We start from the raw sequence: 22,513 nt of genomic DNA, 5'->3' as shown, positions 1-22,513 counted from the left end.
CGCCTGAGCCATTAGTTACAATGAAAATAGGGGATCAGTACAGAACATTTCTGGTAAATATGGGAGCAGGAAGATCAGTTGTAAATAAGCAGATTGCAGCCCCCCATATCCCATAAAATTCAGGTCCAGGGGGTATCAGGGCAAGCCATGGGTCAGCAGGTCTTGAAACCAGAGATGTGTGATTTTAAGGAAGCTGAAATCCAGCATGAATTCTTGTATATCCCTGAATACCCTAATCCGTTGTTAGGCAGGGATCTGCTGAGTAAATTAGGGGCAACAATTTCTTTTGATGAAGATAGTCAGAGAATGACCATAAGGCATTCCCTGGAGGAGATTTGGAGGTTGATGATAGAGAGACAGGTTGAAGAGAGAGAAGGAGGAGAAGTGGAGGTTGTTTGATGTGGTGGTGGAACTAAAACCTGGAGTGGCGTCTGTGAGTATAAGGCAGCGTCCCGTTTCTTGGGAAGCTATTTGTGCTATTTATGAAAGCATTCAGAGTTTTGGAAGCGGGGTTTTTGGTGCCTATTTAGTCCTCCTGGAATACTCCAATTATCCCAATTAAACAGTCAGATGGGTCTTACCGCCCGGGGCACGGTAACTTTACACCCGGCCGTGTCAAATCCATATACCCTGTTAAGTTTAATTCCACCCCGGGCTGAGTGGTTTTCTGTTATTGATTTAAGGGATGCATTCTTTACAATTCCCATTGACCCCGTCAGCCAGCCACTGTTTGCATTTTGAGTGGGAGAATCCTTATACAGGAATGAAAATGCAATATACTGGGACTTGGCTGCCTCAGGGATTTAAGACCTCCCCCACATTGTTTGGAATAGCGGTAGCTAGAGACTTACAGTATTATGTGCCTCAACAACCAGGAGACACAATACTGTAATATGTTGATGATGTTTGGATCAACAGAGGATTTATGATGGGATAATACTAAGATGAATGCACGATAATGTTAGATTTGTTATTAGAGTGTGGTTATTGGGTATCAAGAAAGAAAGCTCAATTGGTGAAAAGGAAAGTTAGATATTTGGGATACGATATAAAGGTCGTCGAGCTTTAGGACCAGAGTGGAAAAGGGTGGTCCTAATGCTGGCAGGACCCCGAACAAAAAGACAACTGAGAAGCTTTTTAAGATTAGCTGGCTTTTGCCGTAATTGGATCCCTAACTTTGCTTTGATGGCAGCACTTTTGTATGCAGCCACCAAAGGAGCCAATGTGGAACCCCTTGAGTGGAAAGGGGGGGGACAGGAAAAGCTCTGGCTTTATCGAACTTGCCTTTGAATTTGTACGTAAACACTGATAGAAATATTGCTGGGTACTTACCCAGCCTTTGGGAAGTTGGCAACAATCTGGAGCCTATTTGTCAAAACAATTGGATGGGAGGGGGGGGCAAAAAGCTGGCCCCACTGTTTGAAGGTGCTGGCTGCAAGTGCAGAATTGATTCAGAATTGTAATAAACTTACATTTTCTTGTCCTATACTCATGCACTCCCCTCATGAGGCACAGTCTGTGTTGGATACTAAGGGACATTTGTGGATTAGTGGGCAAAGGTTGACAAAATATCAGGCAATTATGAGTGAATATCCACAGGTGCATCTGGTGGTGTCTAACTGATTAAATCCAGCAACTTTGTTGCCTACAGAGTCTGTTTCTGAGCATGATTGTTTACAGGTATTGGAGGTTTATTCCACCCGACCATGTAAATATGGTAAAATAAGGTAAATATGTATTTTAGGTGGCCTGATTTAGGTCATAAAGGGGGGGGTGTTTGGAATATGGAGATGGTACAAGAACTTAATAAGCAAATTGAGAGACTCCAACGATATGTGATGGAACAAGTACCCCCTAGATTAGTAACTTAATGTCACTCATTTGAACCTGGGGACCAAGTGGAAGATGGAAGGGATCTTTTATTGGTATTATGACTTCTCCACTTGCTATTAAGATTGCAGAATCAAAATCATGGATCCATCGGACATGAGTCAAGGCAGCAGCTGACACCGGCTGGAAAGTGTCCGTGGACAAACAACATCCAACAAAACTGACATTTGAATGTGCTTAAAGAAAGCTTTTGTATTTTATATATAGGTTACCTTGATGTATATCTGCTGATGTAACCCGCTGTAAGCTAAAAAAAGAGGATGGAGCACCTGCTCTCTTGAATTAGTCCGGAACTTGGATCCTGACAAAAGATTGAAGATCATTGCGGATTCATGTGGGAGGAAAATTGGGTGTGGGCACTTTGAGTAATTGGGGTAGTAGCTTTATTGATCATTGTGTTTTACAGATATAAGCAATGGTTTTGTGGACAGCCAGGGCCCATTTGATTTCTCAGTCGTTCCGATCCCTAATATTTCCCCAACTGGCTGCGGAGTGTGAACCTCTTACAGATGAAAGAAGTCCCTGCTTAGGACACCCTGGAAGCTGCCTTTTGATGCAAAAGAACAGAAAAGAGAATTTTCTTTAAATGTGTTGGTTTTGTAATTGTGGGTGTGAGTGTTGTTGTTGCACTCACTGTATTGATTGTGTTTTATGTATGAGCTGTAAGGTAGAGTGTGACGTGAAAATTATAGAGGAGGTGCTAGTACATTATTTGGTAATAAATACTGAAGAAGTCCCCTTGTAATATTATCTGAAAATGGAAAGGCTGAATATACCCAAAATCCCTAGCTATGTAACAAATACCTTTGTCAAATTGGCAGAAGACATAGCCCACACTCTGAATGTATCAAATTGTTTTGTATGTGAAGGAACTAACATGGGAGAAAAATGGCCATGGGAAGCCCAGGAATTAAATTATTCCAAAATATTAGAAATGGATCAGAAAGGTAACCTGTCATATAATAAGGGTAAGGATGGAGACTGGACATTGACTACTAGTCTGGTAGGGAATGTGTGTTTTCAGAGTAAAATTGTGGCAGGCTGTCATCAGGTAGGAAACCACATATGTACAGGCAAATGGGAAAGTAAGGTGGTCAGGAAGCGATGCCACAGAGGGAACTGATGAAATGGCTCTGTTTAAGGTAAATGGGTTATCCTTTTTAAAGGATCCAGATAATCAGGCCCTTGAATGGCTGGCTCCTGATGGACTATACTGGATATGTGGTAAAATGGCATATGGGGTTCTACCGAAATCTTGGTGTGGAGCTTGTGTCCTGGGAATAATTGGACCAGGATTCTTTTTGCTTCCCCTTAAAACTCGACAGGTTTTAGGTGTCCCGGTGTATGAGGAGGTGGGGAACTTAAGACAAAGAAGACATGTAGACACATCTGCAATAGGAAAAGTTAGGGTCGTAGGTAACCAACGTAGTTGGGGAAGTGAAGAGTGGTCTGCAGAGCGAAGCTGTGGTTGAAATCATCACCAATGAAACTGTAAAAGGTCTTACTCAATTAGCTAGGGACGGTGTCAAATCAAAGACATATATTATGCAGAATAGATTAGCCTTAGACTATGTGTTAGCCAAGGAAGGCGGGGTATGTGGAAAGTTTAGTTTGACTAACTGCTGTATAGAAGTTGATGACAGCGGAAAGGTTATTAAGGAAATAACAGACAAAATGGTTAAAATAGCTCATGTGCCAGTCCAGACTTGGAAAGGCCTTAATTTACAGGACATGTTTTCAGGATGGTGGCCAAAGTTACCTGGCCTGCAGGCCATTTTTGGCCTGGTGGGTTTAGTAGCTGCAGGGTGTATTTTTCTCCCATGTATTTTACCTCTGTTTGTTAAAACTATTTCTAAAAGTCTATCCTTGCTGGTGGAACGTAAGACAACTGCTCAGGTGATGGCTATGTGGGATTACAAACGGCTCCAGCAGGAAGAGGACCTATGGTGTGACTCATCTGGATAAACAGATGAGTCACAAAGAGGGGTATGAGCCAGGCTAAGATTCAATATTGGGATTGTAGGGAAACAATAATATAGAATATAAAATACTGATATACTAGATTTAGTAAAAGCTTGTTATTCTGTAATCATTAGGTTCCTGTAACATATATATTGTGCTTTTGTATCACATATATTATTCCTTTCTATTTGTATCTCCTGTTACAAACATATTGTCATTAGGCCTCTGAAATGTATCTGGTATTTGTCAAACGTATGTCCCTGCCATTTGACCTGCTCATATCAATCTCTTTCTGTGCCACCTAAAAACATGGTATGTATCTGTTGGAACTCCAGCCATCAACAAAGGGGTAATTTACATCTCAATCCTAATTTATGCCTGATCTGGATAAGATCTGGTCTTCAGGAGCCAGGGGCTAAGTGGCCAATTAAGTAAACAAAGATAAGACTAATTGGAAGTTTAGATTCCTTTGCAGGGCAACAAAGAATACACAAACATAAATTAAGGGGCCAGAATTGGGGATCTAACTGATGCTTTAAAGGTATAAAATGTGGTTACATCTTCTCTGAAGATGTGAACCCTCCCATATACATATCTCTTTGAATGTGTTTGGAATGGTTTTACCCAGCCTTTTGTCTTTGATCAAAGATTAAATGTTGATTCTTATTCAAGCCTCCGTTTAAGTCTTTCTTTTTGGTTCACTGAGAGCTTAAGCGTATAGCCGGACCTTACAGGATAAAACTCAAATATTAGAAATCCAAATCTTTGGTCAAGACAGAAGTGCCTCTTCCGTGCCAAGGTGCTGAGATGCCAAACAGTATTTGATGTAGGTACAGAATTGTAAAAGGGCAAACTGACCCTAAACAGATACATCCTGTTGTTTAATGTTTATTACACCCCAAATGTCATGTATATCTTAGAGAAGAAATACTGCTTCCCTTACTGTCCTCTTTACTGCTCTTGAGGCGCCTTTGAGCCCTTTATCTCCTCTTTTATTATGTCTTGAGCTCCGGAGCTGAGAACCTGAGCCTGTGGGAAAAGGGCTGTTATGTCTTTCCTAGAGATAGATTAAAGGGTAACTGCTACGTGTGAAATGTCTCACTCTTCGTAGTAACTTTGTCTTTATACTGTATAAATATCTGGCCAAAAGCAGCCATCATTGTTCAGACCCTTTGCTGTCTTTGGACTGTTTGAACCTTGCGCAATAAACTCTTTCCTGCATTGAAGAGCTTGGCCTAGTTCCGTCATTTCTCCTATAACAAATGTAAGGCCATATTGTTTTCAAACTGGAAGAACTTTTTTTCCTGTTTTCGTACAAATTGGGAAAAGTTCTGTATTTCTTTTTAGTTTTCATTGCTGTCAGCAATTACAGGCTGGTGTACAATTGTTTACATGCCATGGTTTCCTAGGTCTTGAATTCTGAATTGTTGATCTTTCAATTGTCATTATCAATTCCCACATCATTGTTTCAACTTCATCTCCTAGTGGGCAAGTACTTGTTGTGGAGACAAGTGCAAGTATAAATACTCTTAATGAGGCAAAGCTTGGGGACACTTCAGCTGGCTTACGATAAGACACTTTTACACATTATGATGATACTTGCAGCCTTGGTCTTGGTGCTTTTGCCTGAAATGATGTCCATGATTCCCAGTGCTAAATGTAGGACTAACAACCCTCTGCCTTTTCTTCACAAGCAATATCAGTCAGGAGATTTCATAATTGTGGGCATTTTCTCTCAGATCTACATCTACTGTAGAATGATAGACTTCAGGAGACATCCATCTAAGGAGTTTCTTGGCACCATTGTGTAAGATGTTTTACAGAGGGACATGAAAAGAGAAAGAAGAAAAGGATATAGAGCAGAGACAGGAGTGAGTGAGTTAGTGAGGGAGTGAGGGAGTGAGTGAGTGAGGGAGGGAGAGTATTTGAATGTAAGGTAGGAAAATATATAGATGTACAATAGATGGATGGATGGATGGATGGATGGATGGATGATAGACAGACAGACAGACAGACAGACAGACAGACAGACAGACAGACAGACATGGGTTTGATAGATGTTACATTCATTAAACTTAGTTGATCTATACCATCTATGATATTTTGGGAAGTATGTATTTTGACAATATATAATGCTTATTTTAGGCTCATAACTCCAATGTATCAACACATCCTTGCTTTAGAGTTTGCCATCCTGGAAATCAATAGAGATACCTCTATTTTACCAAACCATACCTTGGGGTTCCATATCTATAATGCCTACTTTGATCCCAGTTGGACATACCGTGCCTCATTGGAGCTCTTCTTTACAAAGGGCCAATTCAAACCTAACTATAGCTGTGATGCTCAAAACAGACCAATAGCAGTCATTGGAGGACCTTCCTCTGACATCTATCTATACATGGCTAATATCCTTTCCCTGTACAAGATGCCACAGGTTTGTTGTTTCCTTGGAATTAAGTGGCAGGAGATTAAAATCCATATAATATTTTTTTCTGTAAAAATCTTGATTGTAATAAAAAGGGTACATTTTAGGAAATTTATGCTGCTAGAGACTACAAGTGAATTTTGGCATGTTTTGGTTATGCCACAGCAACTTAATTCTTCAGCTTTTTGATGTTTCAAGGGGCTAGGCTTGGGGATATTTTTCAGCAAAATCAATATTCACCAAAGTGATTGAACTTGATTGAGTGATACAGTCTGTGCTCTCTGAATTAAATCTTGTGTCTTGAGATATGATATTGGAAATCCCAAACATGGAGTTTATTCTGTAAGTTTTTTCTATGGTAACCTAACATGATATAATTCATCTCTGTATTGTGAAGTGGTGTTCTAATTCAACTCTGAACCACTGACCTATTTTGCTGATGCAGCTCAGCCTTGGAAGTGATGGCATAGCAATCTCCATGCACAGATGGAGATCTGCTGATTGAACATGCTTAATTAAGTCATGAGAAATGCTGAACATTTCTGCTCCATTATCTCAGCTTGAATATGAATGTGAAATTTACATGGAATCCAGCTTCAGTTTCTAATTTAGCAGACAAAATAGGGATATATAATTGCACATTAATTTTTTACTTTACAGTCATTTTTTCCCTTTTATTGTTTATCTCTCTGTTTCTAGATATTGTATGGTTCTGCTCCTGATATTAGCACAAAAGAACAAACTGCTTTTTACCAACAGATGTTGCCGAATATGGACAGTCAGTACAGGGGAATTTCTCAATTATTGCTATATTTCATGTGGACATGGGTTGGGATGTTGCTAGTAGACAATGAGAGTGGTGAAATGTTTCTGCGCAGGGTGCTTCCCATGGCTACCCAGAGTGGCATCTGCTTTGACTTTGTTGCAAGATTTCCCAAAACTCTTCATTCAAATAATCTGAAAAAGATGATCGAAATAGGACTTAACATGTACAGATTTGTTATGAAAAGTAGTGTCACTGTGGTGGTAGTTCATGGTGAAAGTGGTAACGTAATGACTCTAAGGTTTCTTTCCAGTAATTTGAAAGATAATGATTTACCACTATGGACAAAAGGGAAAGTCTGGATTATGACAATACAGATAGATTTTACATCACATCCCTTTCAGAGAAATATGGATATGGTTTTCCTTCATGGTGCTTTATCTTTTGCAATTCACTCAGAGAAGGTACTGGGATTCCATCAATTTGTTCAGATGAGAAACCCTAACTTGGAAAAGGAAGACACTTTTATCAAGATCTTCTGGGAAAATGCCTTTGGATGTTCCTTCCGCCCCTCTGTAACACAAAAGGCAAACGGGGCCACTTGTACTGGAAAGGAGAAACTGGAGGTTCTTCCTACATCTGTCTTTGAAATGGAAATGAGTGGCCACAGCTACAGTGTCTACAATGCTATCTACGTGGTGGCACATGCTTTGCATGGCTTCTATTCATCTATAATGAAATTTAGAGAAGGGAGGAAAATCAAGGGGAAGTTTTTGAATCGACATCTATGGAAGGTAAAATCCCCCAAAAGACAAATTACAGATATCTCATTCTATCTTCCTACTAGATTTCAGAAAAAATAAATAAATAAACATTCTTCCAAGGATTCATTTGTCCAATTTAGGTGAAACTGAGAAGTTTTGGTAAATATAAAGTTAGCTATTTACTTTTTCAGTCTAAGACCAAGTAAATGTAAAATACAGTATACCATTGATATATCCATATGTAACAAAAAAGTTTCTATAAGCTAAATAGCAATAGCACTTAGACTCATATAATGTTTCACAGTGTTTACAGCCCTCTCTAAGCGGTTTACAGAGTCAGCATATTGCTCCGAACTATCTGGGTCCTAAAGTTAGTTATAAAAAGTTTGCTTTTCCTTTCAAACATCTGGATATTAATAATTTAGTAAGACTAAACATGATTTATTTCTAAATGACATGCATATAATTTATTTTTAAACACTGTATTCTATATATTTATTTGGTCTAAGAACAATATGTTATGTTGCTCATTTGGTATTACTTTTTTCCTTTTATGTTTTTTCTTATATGTTTACTGACCCTGTTCATTTGGAGAAGTTTCTGAAATCCAAAAACATACTCAAAATTAAATTTCTTTTAGAAGAAAACCATGGAGACTGTTTTCATTTCGGTACTAGAAATTTTATTAAAATGTATTGAGATCCTCATCATTACAAATTTAACATATTTAAATAAATTTTAAAGGCTTCTGCAACATTCTTTCCCTTATATTCTTTTATACTCTCCTCAATATAAACTTGTTTCTCAATTATTATTTTTAAAAATCTGCTAGAAATAATTAGTCTGATTTAAATTACTGTGATTTAATGAATAATCCGATATAGTATTTTATTTTATTTCTTCTGTTTCATTCTATTGCTATGAAGATTCTGTAATCATAGTTACAATCAATAATGTAATTTATTATTGCTGTTATTGTTATCTTTCATGTTTTACAAACCTTGAATGGATTTCCAGTCTATATACTTTAAAGGGGAGAAAGAGTGCTGTTGTACATCCTGATATATATCTCTGTTTGGCTTATTTTCTGATTTAGCTCAACTACATGATCAGAAGAACATCATTTAATAATAGTGCTGGGCAAAAAATTGGGTTCAATGAAAACGGAGAATTAGAGACTGGATTTGATATTATCAATTGGATCACATTTGAAAATTTGTCTTTTAAAAAAGTCCAAGTTGGAGGCATGGACCTCAAGGACTCCAAGGAAAAAATGGTCACCATTTATGAAGACGATATTGTGTGGCCAAGCAGGTTTAACCAGGTACGGCCCAGTCACATTGTGTTCAGTCCAGATTTCACTACTTCTAAAGCTCACTAAGAGCCAAACTATTCCATAGCAATGAACCTCAGAAATAGAATCATATTCTCTCCCTGAAGCCTCTCCAGCCTAGCTGTTGGTTTATTCATGTGGGAAACATCACAGTTAAAATAGGGCAAAACATTTAAAAATAAAAGATGCAAGGCTAAATTATGTATGAATTAAACAGACCTTGCCCAGAAACAAGCAACGTTGATTGTCTTCGGTCATTCTTCAAAGACTTGAAATTCTTCAAAACTTCCATCCACCTAAAGAAGCTTTTCCTGGATTTTAGTCTCTGCTGAGCTAGTTATCAGCCACAGGGAGGGTCCTTCTAGATATTATTTGAGTCTTTCTCTATATATGCTGCTGTTAAGTCATTTGGGTGTCCCTTCGACAGCAGCTGGCTAATCCTTTCAATCCAGAAGCATCCAAAGCATAGTCAAGTCCTTATTTCCACGTGTGACACTCTGTGTATCTAGCCTAGCTGATAGACTTAGAAAGTCATTCACTGGTGTTCCCTAGGATACCTTCTTGGGTAGAAGGTGGGTAAATGGAGAGAAATGGAATAGGCCACAAAGAAAGTTCACACCTTGCATGTAAATTATATGTGAACATTTTGTCATTCACTAAAAGCCCTACAGATGTTCAAAAGCAAAGAAAGGCAAGCAACATTTGTAAATCTATGCCTCTGTAAAGTGGTCTTTTTATTGGCGACAAATTAAGTATTGGGCTCTATGAGCTCACATTGAGGCAAAAAAGCTGTTCAAATCTTTTCCACACAAAACCAGATTTTGCTTTCTCACATTATTATATCAAAAGAAAAATATGATGGAAAGACACTTCTGAAAATACGGAAAGAAACTGAGATGCCACGTTTCCAAAGATAAACTTTTTATTATTACTCTTTATTTATGGACAGACCCAGCCACTTTCTCTCTGTAATGGGAAGTGCGATTCAGGCTACAGTCAGATTAAGATAGAAGGAAAACTATTTTGCTGCTATGACTGTCTTCGATGTCCAGAAGGGAAGATTTCTAACAGGGAGGGTAAGAGATATTGTATATATCTACCTCACCAAATGAATCTGGTTGTCAAATATACCATGGGGAATTTTCTGTTTTCTGCCAACTCTTTCACTTGGCAGATTAGACTATAAAATAGGGATAAGTAATTGAATTGCAAGCATGTTCATTATTGGTAGCAAGAAGTGAATTTATGCAAATACTAGCTGAATATCTGTGCTTCGCTACAAAACTATGTGATCTGGCTTGACGAATTGACTCTGCTTGAAAATTAATGCGTAGTTACGATCGGCCTCTCCTCTCCCTTTCTTTCCCTCAGCCTTGCCCCACAGAAGCCTTCCCTATTCTATCCCCTTCTCTCTTTCATGATTGTTAGACAGAGGCCTCTCCTCTCCTCTCCCTTTCTCTCCCTCAGCCTTGCCCCACAGAAGCCTCCCCTATCCTATCCGCTTCTCTCCCTCAGCCTTGCCCCACAGAAACCTCCACTATCCTACCCCCTTCTGTCCCTCAGTTTTGCTCCACAGAAGTCTCCCCTATCCTATCTGCTGGTTGCTGCTGTGAAAGTAAAACAGAAATTGAAACTCTCTCCTCTGCTTGTGTTTTGCATTTGGAACAGATTTCTTTTCAGGTGGGGAGGGGGAGTAGAATTTCTTAGCATCAGAGTGTGTTAATCATAATATAGGAAATACTAATGCTCTGATGGTCATTTCAAAAAATCCTTTCTTATTGAGCACCTAGCAGCCAAGGGGAACATAGGTGGCAAATTTCAAATTTGTAGGCTTTACGGTTCTGGAGATTTCGTGATTACGGCATGAGTGGTTTTCACTTTTCTATATATAGATAAGTTGATGGCAACTAACTTCATGTACTACATATATTTTTTCAGAAATTAATTGGCAGTCCTCACTTTATACAGTCAGTTTTTATTCCTTCAATGCAACTTCAACATCGATATTTTCTTTCATAGACATGGATGAATGTTTTCAATGTCCAGAAGATCAGCATCCCAATGAGAAGCAGGTTTTGTGTCTCCCCAAAGTTACAACATTCTTGAACTACAAAGAAACCCTGGGAACAGTTATGGCTAGTTCTTCTCTTTTTTTCTCTTTAATCACAGTTGGAGTCCTTTGGATCTTTATTAAGCATCAGGACACTCCCATTGTCAGAGCTAACAATCAAAACCTCACATATGTACTCCTTGTTGCTCTCCTGTTATCATTTCTTTGTACTTTGCTATTCATTGGGAAACCTCACAAGGTGACATGTCTCCTTCGTCAAACTGCCTTTGGCATCATCTTCTCAGTGGCCATTTCTTGTGTTTTGGCCAAAACCCTCATCGTAGTTCTAGCTTTCATGGCTACCAAGCCAGGGTCCAAGATGACCAAATGGTTGGGGAAAAGACTTGGCACATTTCTAGTATCCTGCTGCTCCTTTATTCAAATTAAAATTTGTATTATATGGCTGATCATCTCTCCCCCATTCCCAGATGCTGACATGAAGTCAATAGCAGAAGAAATCATTCTGGAGTGTAACGAAGGATCTGCCTTCATGTTCTACTGTGTCTTGGGTTATATGGGCTTCCTTGCCATTGTCAGCTTCACACTGGCCTTCCTAGCAAGGAAATTGCCTGATGCTTTCAATGAAGCCAAGTTTATCACCTTTAGCATGTTGGTCTTCTGCAGTGTTTGGTTGTCCTTTGTTCCAGCATACCTGAGTTCAAAGGGAAAATATACGGTTGCTGTAGAAATTTTCTCCATTATAGCTTCCAGTGCTGGATTACTGCTTTGCATTTTTTCTCCCAAATTGTACATCATTCTGTTGAGGCCCGATTTGAACAAAAAAGATCAGCTCAAAAGAGAAAAGAACAGAGTACCATAAATTTAATTGCTGTTTCCTATTTTGCATCAGGTATCAGGAAATTAAAAGCTGTTGTGTCTAGGACCAGGGTAGAAACTAGGATATTGTGAGTTCTACTCCTGCCTCATACATGTTCTATTGTGGAGAAAAATAGAAGGAGGGAGAAGTATTAGATATTTTTGCTGCCTTGAATTAGTTATAAAAATGAATAGTGGCAGGAGAAAGAAAAATCTTTTTTTTTAAAAAAAAAATCCCTCTACAGAACCCTTTAAATGATATATGGATCGTAAGTCCAGAACAACTAAATTTATAAGATACCAGACTAGAAACCAGTAGACTGAGGCCTTAGGCATGTATATATAGAGAGATATTTATGGATAGATGAGAGAGGGAGAGAGAGAGAGCTGAACATGGAGATAGACACTGAAATATATGGATTTATATGGATATATATAATACATAGATATAGATATTTACAGTAACATTAACCATCGGGGTAAATCTTTAAAAAAACACACCATAAAATTCTAATAATAAAATGCTCTGTTCTAAACTCCAGTTTTCACCCAGAGGGTAAAAGGTGTTAAGTCCTCGATTTACGACTGGCGTCCCTGATTGGCTAGGACGCATGGACTTGCCGGCGGGAGAATGTTGCCTTTCTATTGGTTGCTTGGTTTGACAGCTGTAGTATAAATAGCTGTCAAACCCGTTGTTTGCTGCTCTGTTTCTCTCTACCAGTTCTTTTAGTAATAAACGTTCCTGTTTGACTTACCTGGTCTCGCCTCAGTTAATGACCTCAGGGTTGCCCTCAGAGCACTGGCGACGAAGGTGGGATTCTGAGGACAGAGACAGGTGGTCAACAGCTGAAGTCACTAGCGCTAAGTCAAGGCGCTCAGCTGAGTCACTTCACGACGAGACGTCGTGTAGAGGAAATTCCTCTCAGAAACAGAGCCCCTCCGTCTAAAGAATGGCACCTCTAACATTCGCCCCCTTCAACCAGGCTACAGAAACCTGGAAGTCGTATGAGGCACGGTTCGAATGTTTTCTGGAGGTGAACGACTACACGGGGCTGACCAGCAGCCGGAAAAGAGCGCAGTTCTTAAATGCCTGTGGTCCCGAAATGTTTTCAGTCACTATGGCCCTGCTAGCTCTGGTTCCAGTACAGTCGGTGCCATGGGAGGTCCTGAGGGAAAAGCTCAAGCACCACTATGAGCCCACCCCTTCGCGCATCGCTCGCTGGTACCCTTTCAAGCAAATCTTACAAGCTGAGGGAGAGTCCATTAACCATTACATCGCCTCCCTCAGAACTGCTGCTTTTAACTGTGAATTTGCCGATCTAGAAGACTCCCTCCTGGAGCAGTTCGTGTGCGGTGTGAGGGACCCGAGGGTGCAACAACACCTACTCAAGAGAAAAGATATCACCCTCGCAACTGCCATTGAAGAGGCGCAGGCTTGTGAGCTATCAAGCAAGTCCACTCTAGAGATTCGCAAAGCGCAACCCAGCGCCCCCGTTAACAAGCCCAGCACCGTGCACTCAGAAGAACTAGACCCTGAGGTAGCTGAAGAAGAGGACGATGAAGTTAGCCGCCTTAAAACTGTCAAAGGACAGGGAAACCCCTCAAACAAAACCTTCATGGGGCCTCCCTGTCAAGGGTGCGGAGAATTGCACCCTAGAGCGGCTTGTCACTTTAAGACCACCATCTGCCACAGATGTGGTAAAAAAGGACACTTGGCACAGGTCTGCCGGGCCAATATACCTGGCACACCATCCAAGCCCCCCAGCAGACCATTCCAGAAAAGGCCAAAGCCGGGCGGTGATTGTTTTGCCATTTCCAGGGCCAACAACGTCCCTGTGAGTTCGGGCCGCCAAGAAAAAATCAGTCCCAACAAAAAAATTTACCTCACGGTAACCATTGAAGGAACCCCTTGCCGGATGGAGCTAGACACAGGGTCATCCAGATCTCTGATTTCCTGGGACACCCTGAAGCGGCTGAACCCAAAAATGCGAAAAAAAGCCCTCCTGCCAAGCCAAGTTCGCCTCAGAGACTACCAAGGCAATGACATTCCCATCCTAGGTGGCACCAATCTCCTTGTAGAACACAGAACCTTCATGGGCAAGCTACCCCTGCTCATCGTGAGAGATCCTCTGCCCAGCCTGCTTGGACTTGATTGGTTTGGCGCTCTGGGGCTGGGCATCAGAAGCATCCATTCCACCACCCCACATGATTTTGAAGACATCCTGGCAGAATTCGCAGACATCTTTAATGAAGAGTTAGGTAAATATAAGGGGTCACCCATCACCCTCAATCTAGACCCTAGAATTGCCCCTATTAGGCTTAAGCCTCGACAAGTGCCTTTTGCTCTCAAGCCATTAGTCGATAAAGAGTTAGACAAACTCATAGCCCAGGGTATCCTAGAGCCCACGGACCACGCCCCCTGGGAAACCCCTATTGTCATACCCATCAAACCTGACGGGTCAATCCACATCTGCGTGGATTACAAAAATTCCGTCAATAAGGCGCTCCAGGCCAATCCATATCCAGTGCCCGTGGTGCAACATTTATTGCACTCCCTGGGCAAGGGCTCCATTTTTGCCAAACTGGACATGGCACAGGCTTACCAACAGCTCCCCGTTGATTCGGCCACTGCTGCAGCCCAAACCATTGTCACACACAGGGGAGCATTCCTGTGCCATCGTCTCCAGTTTGGCATAAGTGTTGCCCCGGGCATCTTTCAGGGCCTTATGGAGCGACTCCTGTAGGGGCTGCCTGGAGTAGTCCCATACTTCGATGATGTCATCATCGCAGCTTCTAGCACAGCAGACCTTAAGGGGAAGCTAAGGACCGTCCTGCGCCGTTTCCAAACGGCTGGCCTCAGGCTCAAGAAAGAAAAATGCAGGATTGGGGTATCCCAGGTAGAATTTTTAGGCTATCTAATTGATGCCTCCGGCATTCACCCCACACCATCTAAGATAGCTGCCATCAAAAGGGCCCCCACACCCACAAACAAAACTGACAAGCCTTCCTTGGCCTCTTAAACTTCTACAGCTCTTTCCTCCCTCACAAGGCCACTGTTGCTGAGCCCCTTCACTGTCTCTTAGACAAAAAGACCCCCTGGCGTTGGGGCACCCGAGAAGCCTCCTCCTTCTCAGCAGTCAAATCTCTTTTGACATCTGAGGCAGTCCTCGTTCAGTACACGGACAGCCTCCCCTTGATCTTAATGGCAGACGCTTCCCCCTTTGGCATTGGGGCTGTCCTCAGCCACGTCCTTCCTGATGGCACAGAAGCCCCAATTGCCTTTTACTCCCGCACGCTCTCCTCCACAGAGCGTAATTATGGACAAATTGACAAGGAAGCCCTGGCTGCCGTGGCGGCTGTCAAGCGCTTCCATATTTATATGGCCATCCATTCACTCTTGTGACGGATCACAAGCCCCTCCTAGGCATACTAGCTGGCAACATTGCAACACCCCAGGTTCTCTCTCCCCGCATGTCATGCTGGGTCGAATTTCTGGCTGCCTATTCTTACAACCTCATTCACCGTCCTGGCAAACACCTTGCCCACGCTGATGCTCTCAGCCGCTGCCCCCTCCCCATCTCTGTCTACGACCCCTCTCCTATTTCTCCTGTCCTTCTCATTGACTCTTAACATCTGCCAATCACTGCTGCCAACATTGCTGCCCACTCTGCCAAGGACCCCATTGTCTGCAGAGTTTTAGACTGGGTGCACAGGGGATGGCCACCAGGTAATGTGGGACCTGAGTTCAAACCCTACTATATGAGGCAGCACGAACTATCTGTGCTGCGAGGGTGCCTGCTATGGGGCGATCAGGTTGTAGTGCCCGCCAAACTACAACAGCCAGTCCTAGAAGCTCTGCACGAAAGACACCCGGGCATAGGGAGGATGAAGTCCCTGGGACGCAGCTATGTCTGGTGGCCGAACTTCGACCATGCAGCCACCCAGTGGGTTGCAGGGTGCCAACCCTGCCAACTCTCTAGACCAATGGCCCCCACTGCCCCAGTTAGGGAATGGGAAATGCCCAAGTCACCCTGGTCAAGAATCCATGTGGACTTTGCCGGGCCCTACCATGGGCAGACTTTCCTAGTGGTGGTAGATGCCTATTCTAAGTGGGTAGAGATAGTCACCGTGGCATCCACCACGTCTGCTGCACTCATAAGAGCCCTACAAGGACTATTTGCCTCCCATGGGCTGCCAGACGTCATTGTCTCGGACAATGGCCCCCAGCTATCCTCCGCAGCCTTCCAAGTGTACTTAGCAAGCCACGGGATTCACCATGCCAGGGTGGCACCATTTTGCCCTGCCAGTAACGGGCTGGCAGAGAGGGCTGTGAGGTCAGCCAAAGAAACCCTATCACGTTACGGCCATGGGGATTGGCAAGAGAAACTGACCCGCTACCTGTTGGCACAACATGTAACTCCATGCCCCTCGACCAACAGGAGCCCCGCAGAACTTTTGATGGGTCGACGCCTTCGCACTGACCTCGACCGTCTTCACCCTTCCTACACTCCAGATGCGCCCCCAGACTCCACTGGCCGACACCGCAACTTTGTCATGGGCAGCCCCGTCTATGCCCAGAACTTTGGGGGCGAACCAAGGTGGCTTCCCGGGACTATAGAACAAGTCACTGGCCCCTACTCTTACCAAGTCCGGTTGCCCGATGGCCGGCTTTGGCATCGCCACATTAATCAGCTAAGAGCTCACTTAACGCCCAGGCCGGAAGACCCAGCCGACCTGGGAGACAACATAACAAGTCCAGTCCCTGACTACATACCCACATTCCCTAACTCAAACCCGCCTCCGGAACCAGTCTTACGATGCCAGCCGCCTACCGAAGAAGTTGACGTCAGGGTGCCAGACGAGTCGCAGGGAGTTCCGCCGATTGCAGAGGCGCCTCCAGCTCCTGCCGCCGCCGAACCCATACTGCGCAGATCGACCCGGCCGCGCAGGCACCCTGCCTACTTGGCCGACTACGCCTGTCCCATCCAGGAGGGAAGGGGTGTTAAGTCCTCGACTTACGACAGGCGTCCCTGATTGGCTAGGACGCATGGACTTGCCAGCGGGAAAATGTTGCCTTTCTATTGGTTGCTTGGTTTGACAGCTGTAGTATAAATAGCTGTCAAACCCGTTGTTTGCTGCTCTGTTTCTCTCTACCAGTTCTGTTAGTAATAAACGTTCCTGTTTGACTTACCTGGTCTCGCCTCAGTTAATGACCTCAGGGTTGCCCTCAGAGCAAAAGGTGTTTCTACTTGTGGGCAAGATGTTCCACAGGAGTGCATCATGATAGAGAAGGATGTCCTTCAAACCCCCAATTGATGGAATTCCTTTGGAAACCGGAACTTCACAGAACTTCTCCCTCAAACCCTACAAGATGAGGAAATGCAGACTTGGAAATAACTTGGACTTCAGTCATGGGTGGTTTAATTTTAGTTTTAGCTGTGGTTACTCTGAAACAATTTTACAAAGCACTCTGTTCTTGGTTGCAATCCAATGATTTTTGTTGTTCTGTTTAATGCACAAGCCCATATGTATGCATATTCATACAACCTCAAGTTGTTCACACCTGTGATAGATTGGTATTGATTGTCTAGAAGAATGCCATTTCTCACAATTTTATGTAAAGCACTAAGAACAAGATTTTTTATTTATTTATTTTCATCAAGCATGTATTAGATAAAAGATACAAGTATAAACATGATTATGACTAATCATTGAGATTTGGAGTTGCCAATTGTTCGACCATTCAGACACATAGTCAGAGTCGCTTTGTAGGGCAGCAGTATTGTCAGTGGTGTTGAATAGTTTTACATCATCAATGAAGAGTATGCAGCTGCTTATAATATGATTGCAAAGATCATTTGTGTAAAGCAGAAAGAGTGTGAGTGCTAAAATGCTGCTTGGGGGCCACTGCTGTTAACTGGTGCAGGTTTTGATAGGGCACTCCCTATTTTGACTACTTGTTGCCTGTTTGACAGGAACGCGGCTATCCACTGGTACAAGGGTCTGAAATGTAGTAAGAGCTTAGTTTGTGGTGTACCACTGAATCAAAGGCATTGCAGAAATCTATGTAAATTGCATCTATTGCTTTACCCTGCTCAAGTTGTGTGGTCCAACTGTTTCTGCAGTGTAGGAGTTGCAGATTACAGGACAATTTTTTCCTGAAAGCAAGCTTGTAAGAGAGTAGGTTCATTGCCTCTCAGTGGAGGGTAATGGATTGGTTTATGATTGATTCCATGACTTTGGAGGTGTCGCAACACATTGAGATTGTTCTGTAATTTTCAACTAGATTGGGGTCTCCCTTTCTGAAGATAGGAATGATCGTGGCCAATGACCATAGGTCTTGGCAAGGAAAATGGTTCTGAAAGATACCTGATAGATTGTGCTTAGAGGTTCGGCTATGGAAGTGGAAAGCTTTTTCAAGAAGTAGGGACAGAATCCATCATAATTTCATGATCCTTTGTTTATTGTTTATTTGACCATTGCTTTACAATCCTATACCCATTAATTTCTCAACTTGGGGCTGGAATATTTGAATAATTGCCTCTTCAGGTTTAACATCTGCCCATCCTACAGTATCAAAACTGGTAGAAGAGATATGTGGGTCTGTTTTGCTAAGGAATTACAAGTCTTTTCTGCCATAGCATCTATCATGTAGAACCTCCCCACCCCCAGTTGAGATTGTTCCCATTTTTCTTATCTTACCCCATCTTTCCTTCTATTACCTCCTCCTATTAGTATCTTTTGATTTATCACTTTGTTCTTTGCATCTTATGATTTATGATTGTATTTTATGCTTTATGATTATGATTTATCACATTGTTGTTTGTATATACACTAAATGCTTATGTACTGTACACTGAGAGCTTATGTTTGTATTTACATTGTACATTTACTGTATGTTTGTAGTTTGTATTTACATTGAGAGCTTATGCACCAGAGACAAATTCCAATCACAGTTGGCCAATAAAAAATTCTGTTCTGTTCTGTTCTTTGCCAATTTTGTGGAATCTTTTATCAACAGACCTGTGGCCAGCATGACTAAATGCCAAAGGTTCACGGAACGTTGTTACCTTCCCACCAAAGGTATCCCTATTTTTCTTCTTGCATTTTTTACATGCTATCGAACTGCTAGGTTGTCAGAAGCTGGGACAAGTGACGCTGTTACAGGGGTATATTATGTGGTATATGCGGCCATATAAATGTGATAAATAAAAATCCAACTTCATGAAAGCACTATTTATTTATTTATTTATTTATTTATTTATTTATTTATTTGTTTATTTGTTTATTTATTTGTTTATTTATTTATTGAATTTCTATACTGCCCTTCTCCCAAAGGACTCTGGGCGGTGAACAGATTAAGATTTCATATACATATAATACTTTTTTAAAAAAAAACAGTAAATAATAAATTGAGTCAACTTGGTGTATCTGCTAAGACCTTGGCATAGAATTTAGGTGTTTATGCTAGCCCTGCTTGTTAAAACAGAAAGGTCTTCAGGGCATGTCGGAAAGTGCGAAGATCTGGGATTATTCGTATTCCAGGGGGTATTCTGTTCCAAAGAGTAGGTGCCCCCACAGAGAAGGCTCTCTCCCTTGGAACTACTAGACGACATTGTTTTAATGATGGTACTATGAGTAGGCCTACTCTGTGAGAGCATATTGGTTGGTGGGAGGTTATCGGTTGCAGTAGGTGGTCTCGTAAATACTCAGGTCCTAAACCATGGAGCACTTTAAAGGTAAGAACCAATACCTTGAAGCACACTCGGAAGGCCACCGGAAGCCGGTGCAGCTCGCGTAGAAGAGGTGTTACATGTGAGTGCCATGTTGCTCCCATAATTACACGCGCGGCCGCATTCTGGACCAGTTGGAGCTTCCAGGTGCACTTCAAGGGGAGCCCCATGTAGAGAGCATTGCAGTAGTCCAGTCGGGAAATGACGAGGGCTTGAGTGACTGTGCGTAAGGAGTCCCGGTCTAGAAAGGGACGCAATTGGTGAATCAGGCGAACCTGATAGAAAGCTCCTCTGGCCACGGCTGTTATATGATCTTCTAAAGACAGTCGTGCATCCAGGAGGATGCCTAAATTGCAAGCTTTCTCTGCAGGGGTCAATGACTCATCCCCAATAGTTAGTGATGGGACTAACTGGCTGTACCGGGACGCCAGCAACCACAGCCACTCAGTCTTGGAAGGGTTGAGTCAAAGCCTGTTTTTCCCCATCCAGACCCGTACGGCCTCAAGGCACCGGGACATCACTTCAAGGGCATCATTGGTGTGGTTTGTGGTGGAGATGTACAGCTGAGTGTCATCAGCGTACAGATGACATCGCACCCCAAAACCACGGATGATCTCCCCTAACGGCTTCACATAAATGTTGAACAGGAGAGGCAAGAGGACCGACCCCTGTGGCACCCCGCAAGTAAGGGGCCTCGAGGTCGATCTCTGTCCACCTGTCAATACTGACTGCGACCTGTCAGAGAGGTAGGACGAGAACCACCATAATACGGTGCCTCCCACTCCCAGCCCCTCCAACCGGTGCAGCATGATACCATGATCAATGGTATCAAAAGCTGCTGAGAGATCTAATAGGACCAGGATAGAGGAACATCCCTTATCTGGAGCCCTCCAGAGATCATCAACCAACGCGACCAATGCTGTTTCTGTGCTGTATCCAGGCCTGAAGCCAGACTGGAATGAGTCTAGATAGACAGCTTCATCCAGGTACTGTGGGAGCTGTCGTGCCACCACACTTTCGACAACCTTCGCTAAAAAGTGAAGGTTGGAGACTGGACGGTAGTTTGCTAAAACAGCTGGATCCAGAGAAGGCTTCTTAAGGAGGGGTCTCACCACCGCCTCTTTCAAGGCGGGAGGTAAGAATCCCTCGCTCAGAGAAGCATTAATAATTCTATGGAGCCAGCTACGTGTAACCTCCCGGGTAGCCAGCACTAGCCAGGAAGGGCACGGGTCCAATAAACATGTGGTTGCATTCAGCTTCCCCAGTAACCTGTCCATGTCCTCAGGAGTCACAGTATCAAACTCATCCCAGATAATGTCCTCAAGATCTGCCCTCGTCATTTCATCCGAATTAACCCAGTTAGAGTCCAAGCCTTCCCGAATCTGAGCGATTTTATCATGCAGATATTGTGCAAAATCCTCAGCTCGTCCTTGCAGAGGGTCTTCCCGGGCTCTCAGCTGGAGTAGAGAGCAGGTAACCCTAAACAAGGCGGCTGGGCGATTATCTGCCGATGCAATAAGAGTGGAAAAATAGTTACATTTTGCCGCTTTTATCGCCACTAAGTAGGTCTTAATATAAGATCTCACTAGTGTTCAGTCGGATTCGGAACGACTGGCCCTCCAACTGCTCTCTAGGCGTCTTTTCCGGCGTTTCATCCCCCTCAGCTCATCAGAGAACCAAGGAGCTGGGTAGGTTCAATGCCGGGTCAGAGGCCGCAAAGGCACGACCCGGTCTAAAGCACCAGCGGCCATCCTATCCCAGTATGCCACTAGGTCTTTAGCCGAGTCATGAGCCAAGGTCTCAGGAAATGGCCCAAGCTCCATCCAGAACCTATCAGGATCCATCAGGCCCCTGGGGCGGAACCATTTAATTTAATTGAGCTCTCATGGGCTTATTACTGAAAATGAGTTAAGACTAAATCTTACAGAACTGATATTTTCCATTGGATTCAAACTTTTATTAATGTAGAATAACACCTGTGTTTATTATAACATCCGAGAAACAAATTTAAGCAAGATAAATGACATTAAGAATTTCCATGAGGCACTTTGATACATGAAAGACACTGATTATCTAGATTATCTACATAATCTAGACCTGTGATGGCGAATCTATGGCACACGTGTCAGAAGTGGCATGCAGAGCAATCTCTCCGTTCACACCAGCCATCGCCCGTTGCTCCTCTGGCTTCTGGAGCCCATGCAGACACCGACCAGCTTATCTTTGGGTGCACATGCTTGGCAGAAACCGGAAGACCAGGTGACCAGTGTGCATGTGCACACTGGAAACTGGTGTTGTGACCCAGGCCCAAGTAGGTATTGTCAGATGCATTCAGTTCAAAAATAAACAGTTTATTAGAACAGCTGACAATTAACTCATTCTCAGTGTAGTCCAAACTAATTCAAAACAAATTCTTCATAACACAATTCTTCAGCCTTATCACCAACCTTGGTCTAATTAGGCAATCTGCCAAAGGCTTTTCTTGGCAAAAGTTCAGAAGCAGAAGACGTCCACAATGCAGCAAGATAAGAAACAAATCTATCAATATTGTTTTCTGTCAAAGAGCCCAAGAGCCATTGCTGGTCTTTTAAGCCTTATGGGAGGGGCCAATCATCTCTTGGCCCTACTCCCGAGTCGTACTTTTTACTTTAGCTTCTCTTGCCTTCTGGCAGCTCTTCTCATGCGTGCACTAGGAACAGGCTCCTCATGTTCTT

General features: G+C 42.8%; 1 protein-coding gene across 1 annotated transcript; it reads left to right on the top strand.

Annotated features, from left to right (window-relative positions):
• Positions 1-7,114: 7,114 nt before the first annotated feature.
• On the top strand, positions 7,115-12,022 carry LOC148113825 (vomeronasal type-2 receptor 26-like; the record flags this gene model as incomplete). Its single annotated transcript, XM_087893421.1, has 3 exons — positions 7,115-7,325; positions 10,037-10,216; positions 11,160-12,022. Coding segments are annotated over exons 1-3 (1,254 nt in total), but the record flags the coding sequence as incomplete, so codon positions are not given.
• Between the last annotated feature and the right edge of the window lie 10,491 nt (positions 12,023-22,513).

This window comes from Pantherophis guttatus, chromosome 4 (assembly GCF_059756535.1).
Source record: "Pantherophis guttatus breed Tessera chromosome 4, ASM5975653v1, whole genome shotgun sequence".
Lineage (NCBI taxonomy): Eukaryota > Metazoa > Chordata > Lepidosauria > Squamata > Colubridae > Pantherophis > Pantherophis guttatus.
The sequence above is the reverse complement of the archived record's forward strand: the minus strand, read 5'-3'. Positions and strand labels throughout refer to the sequence as shown.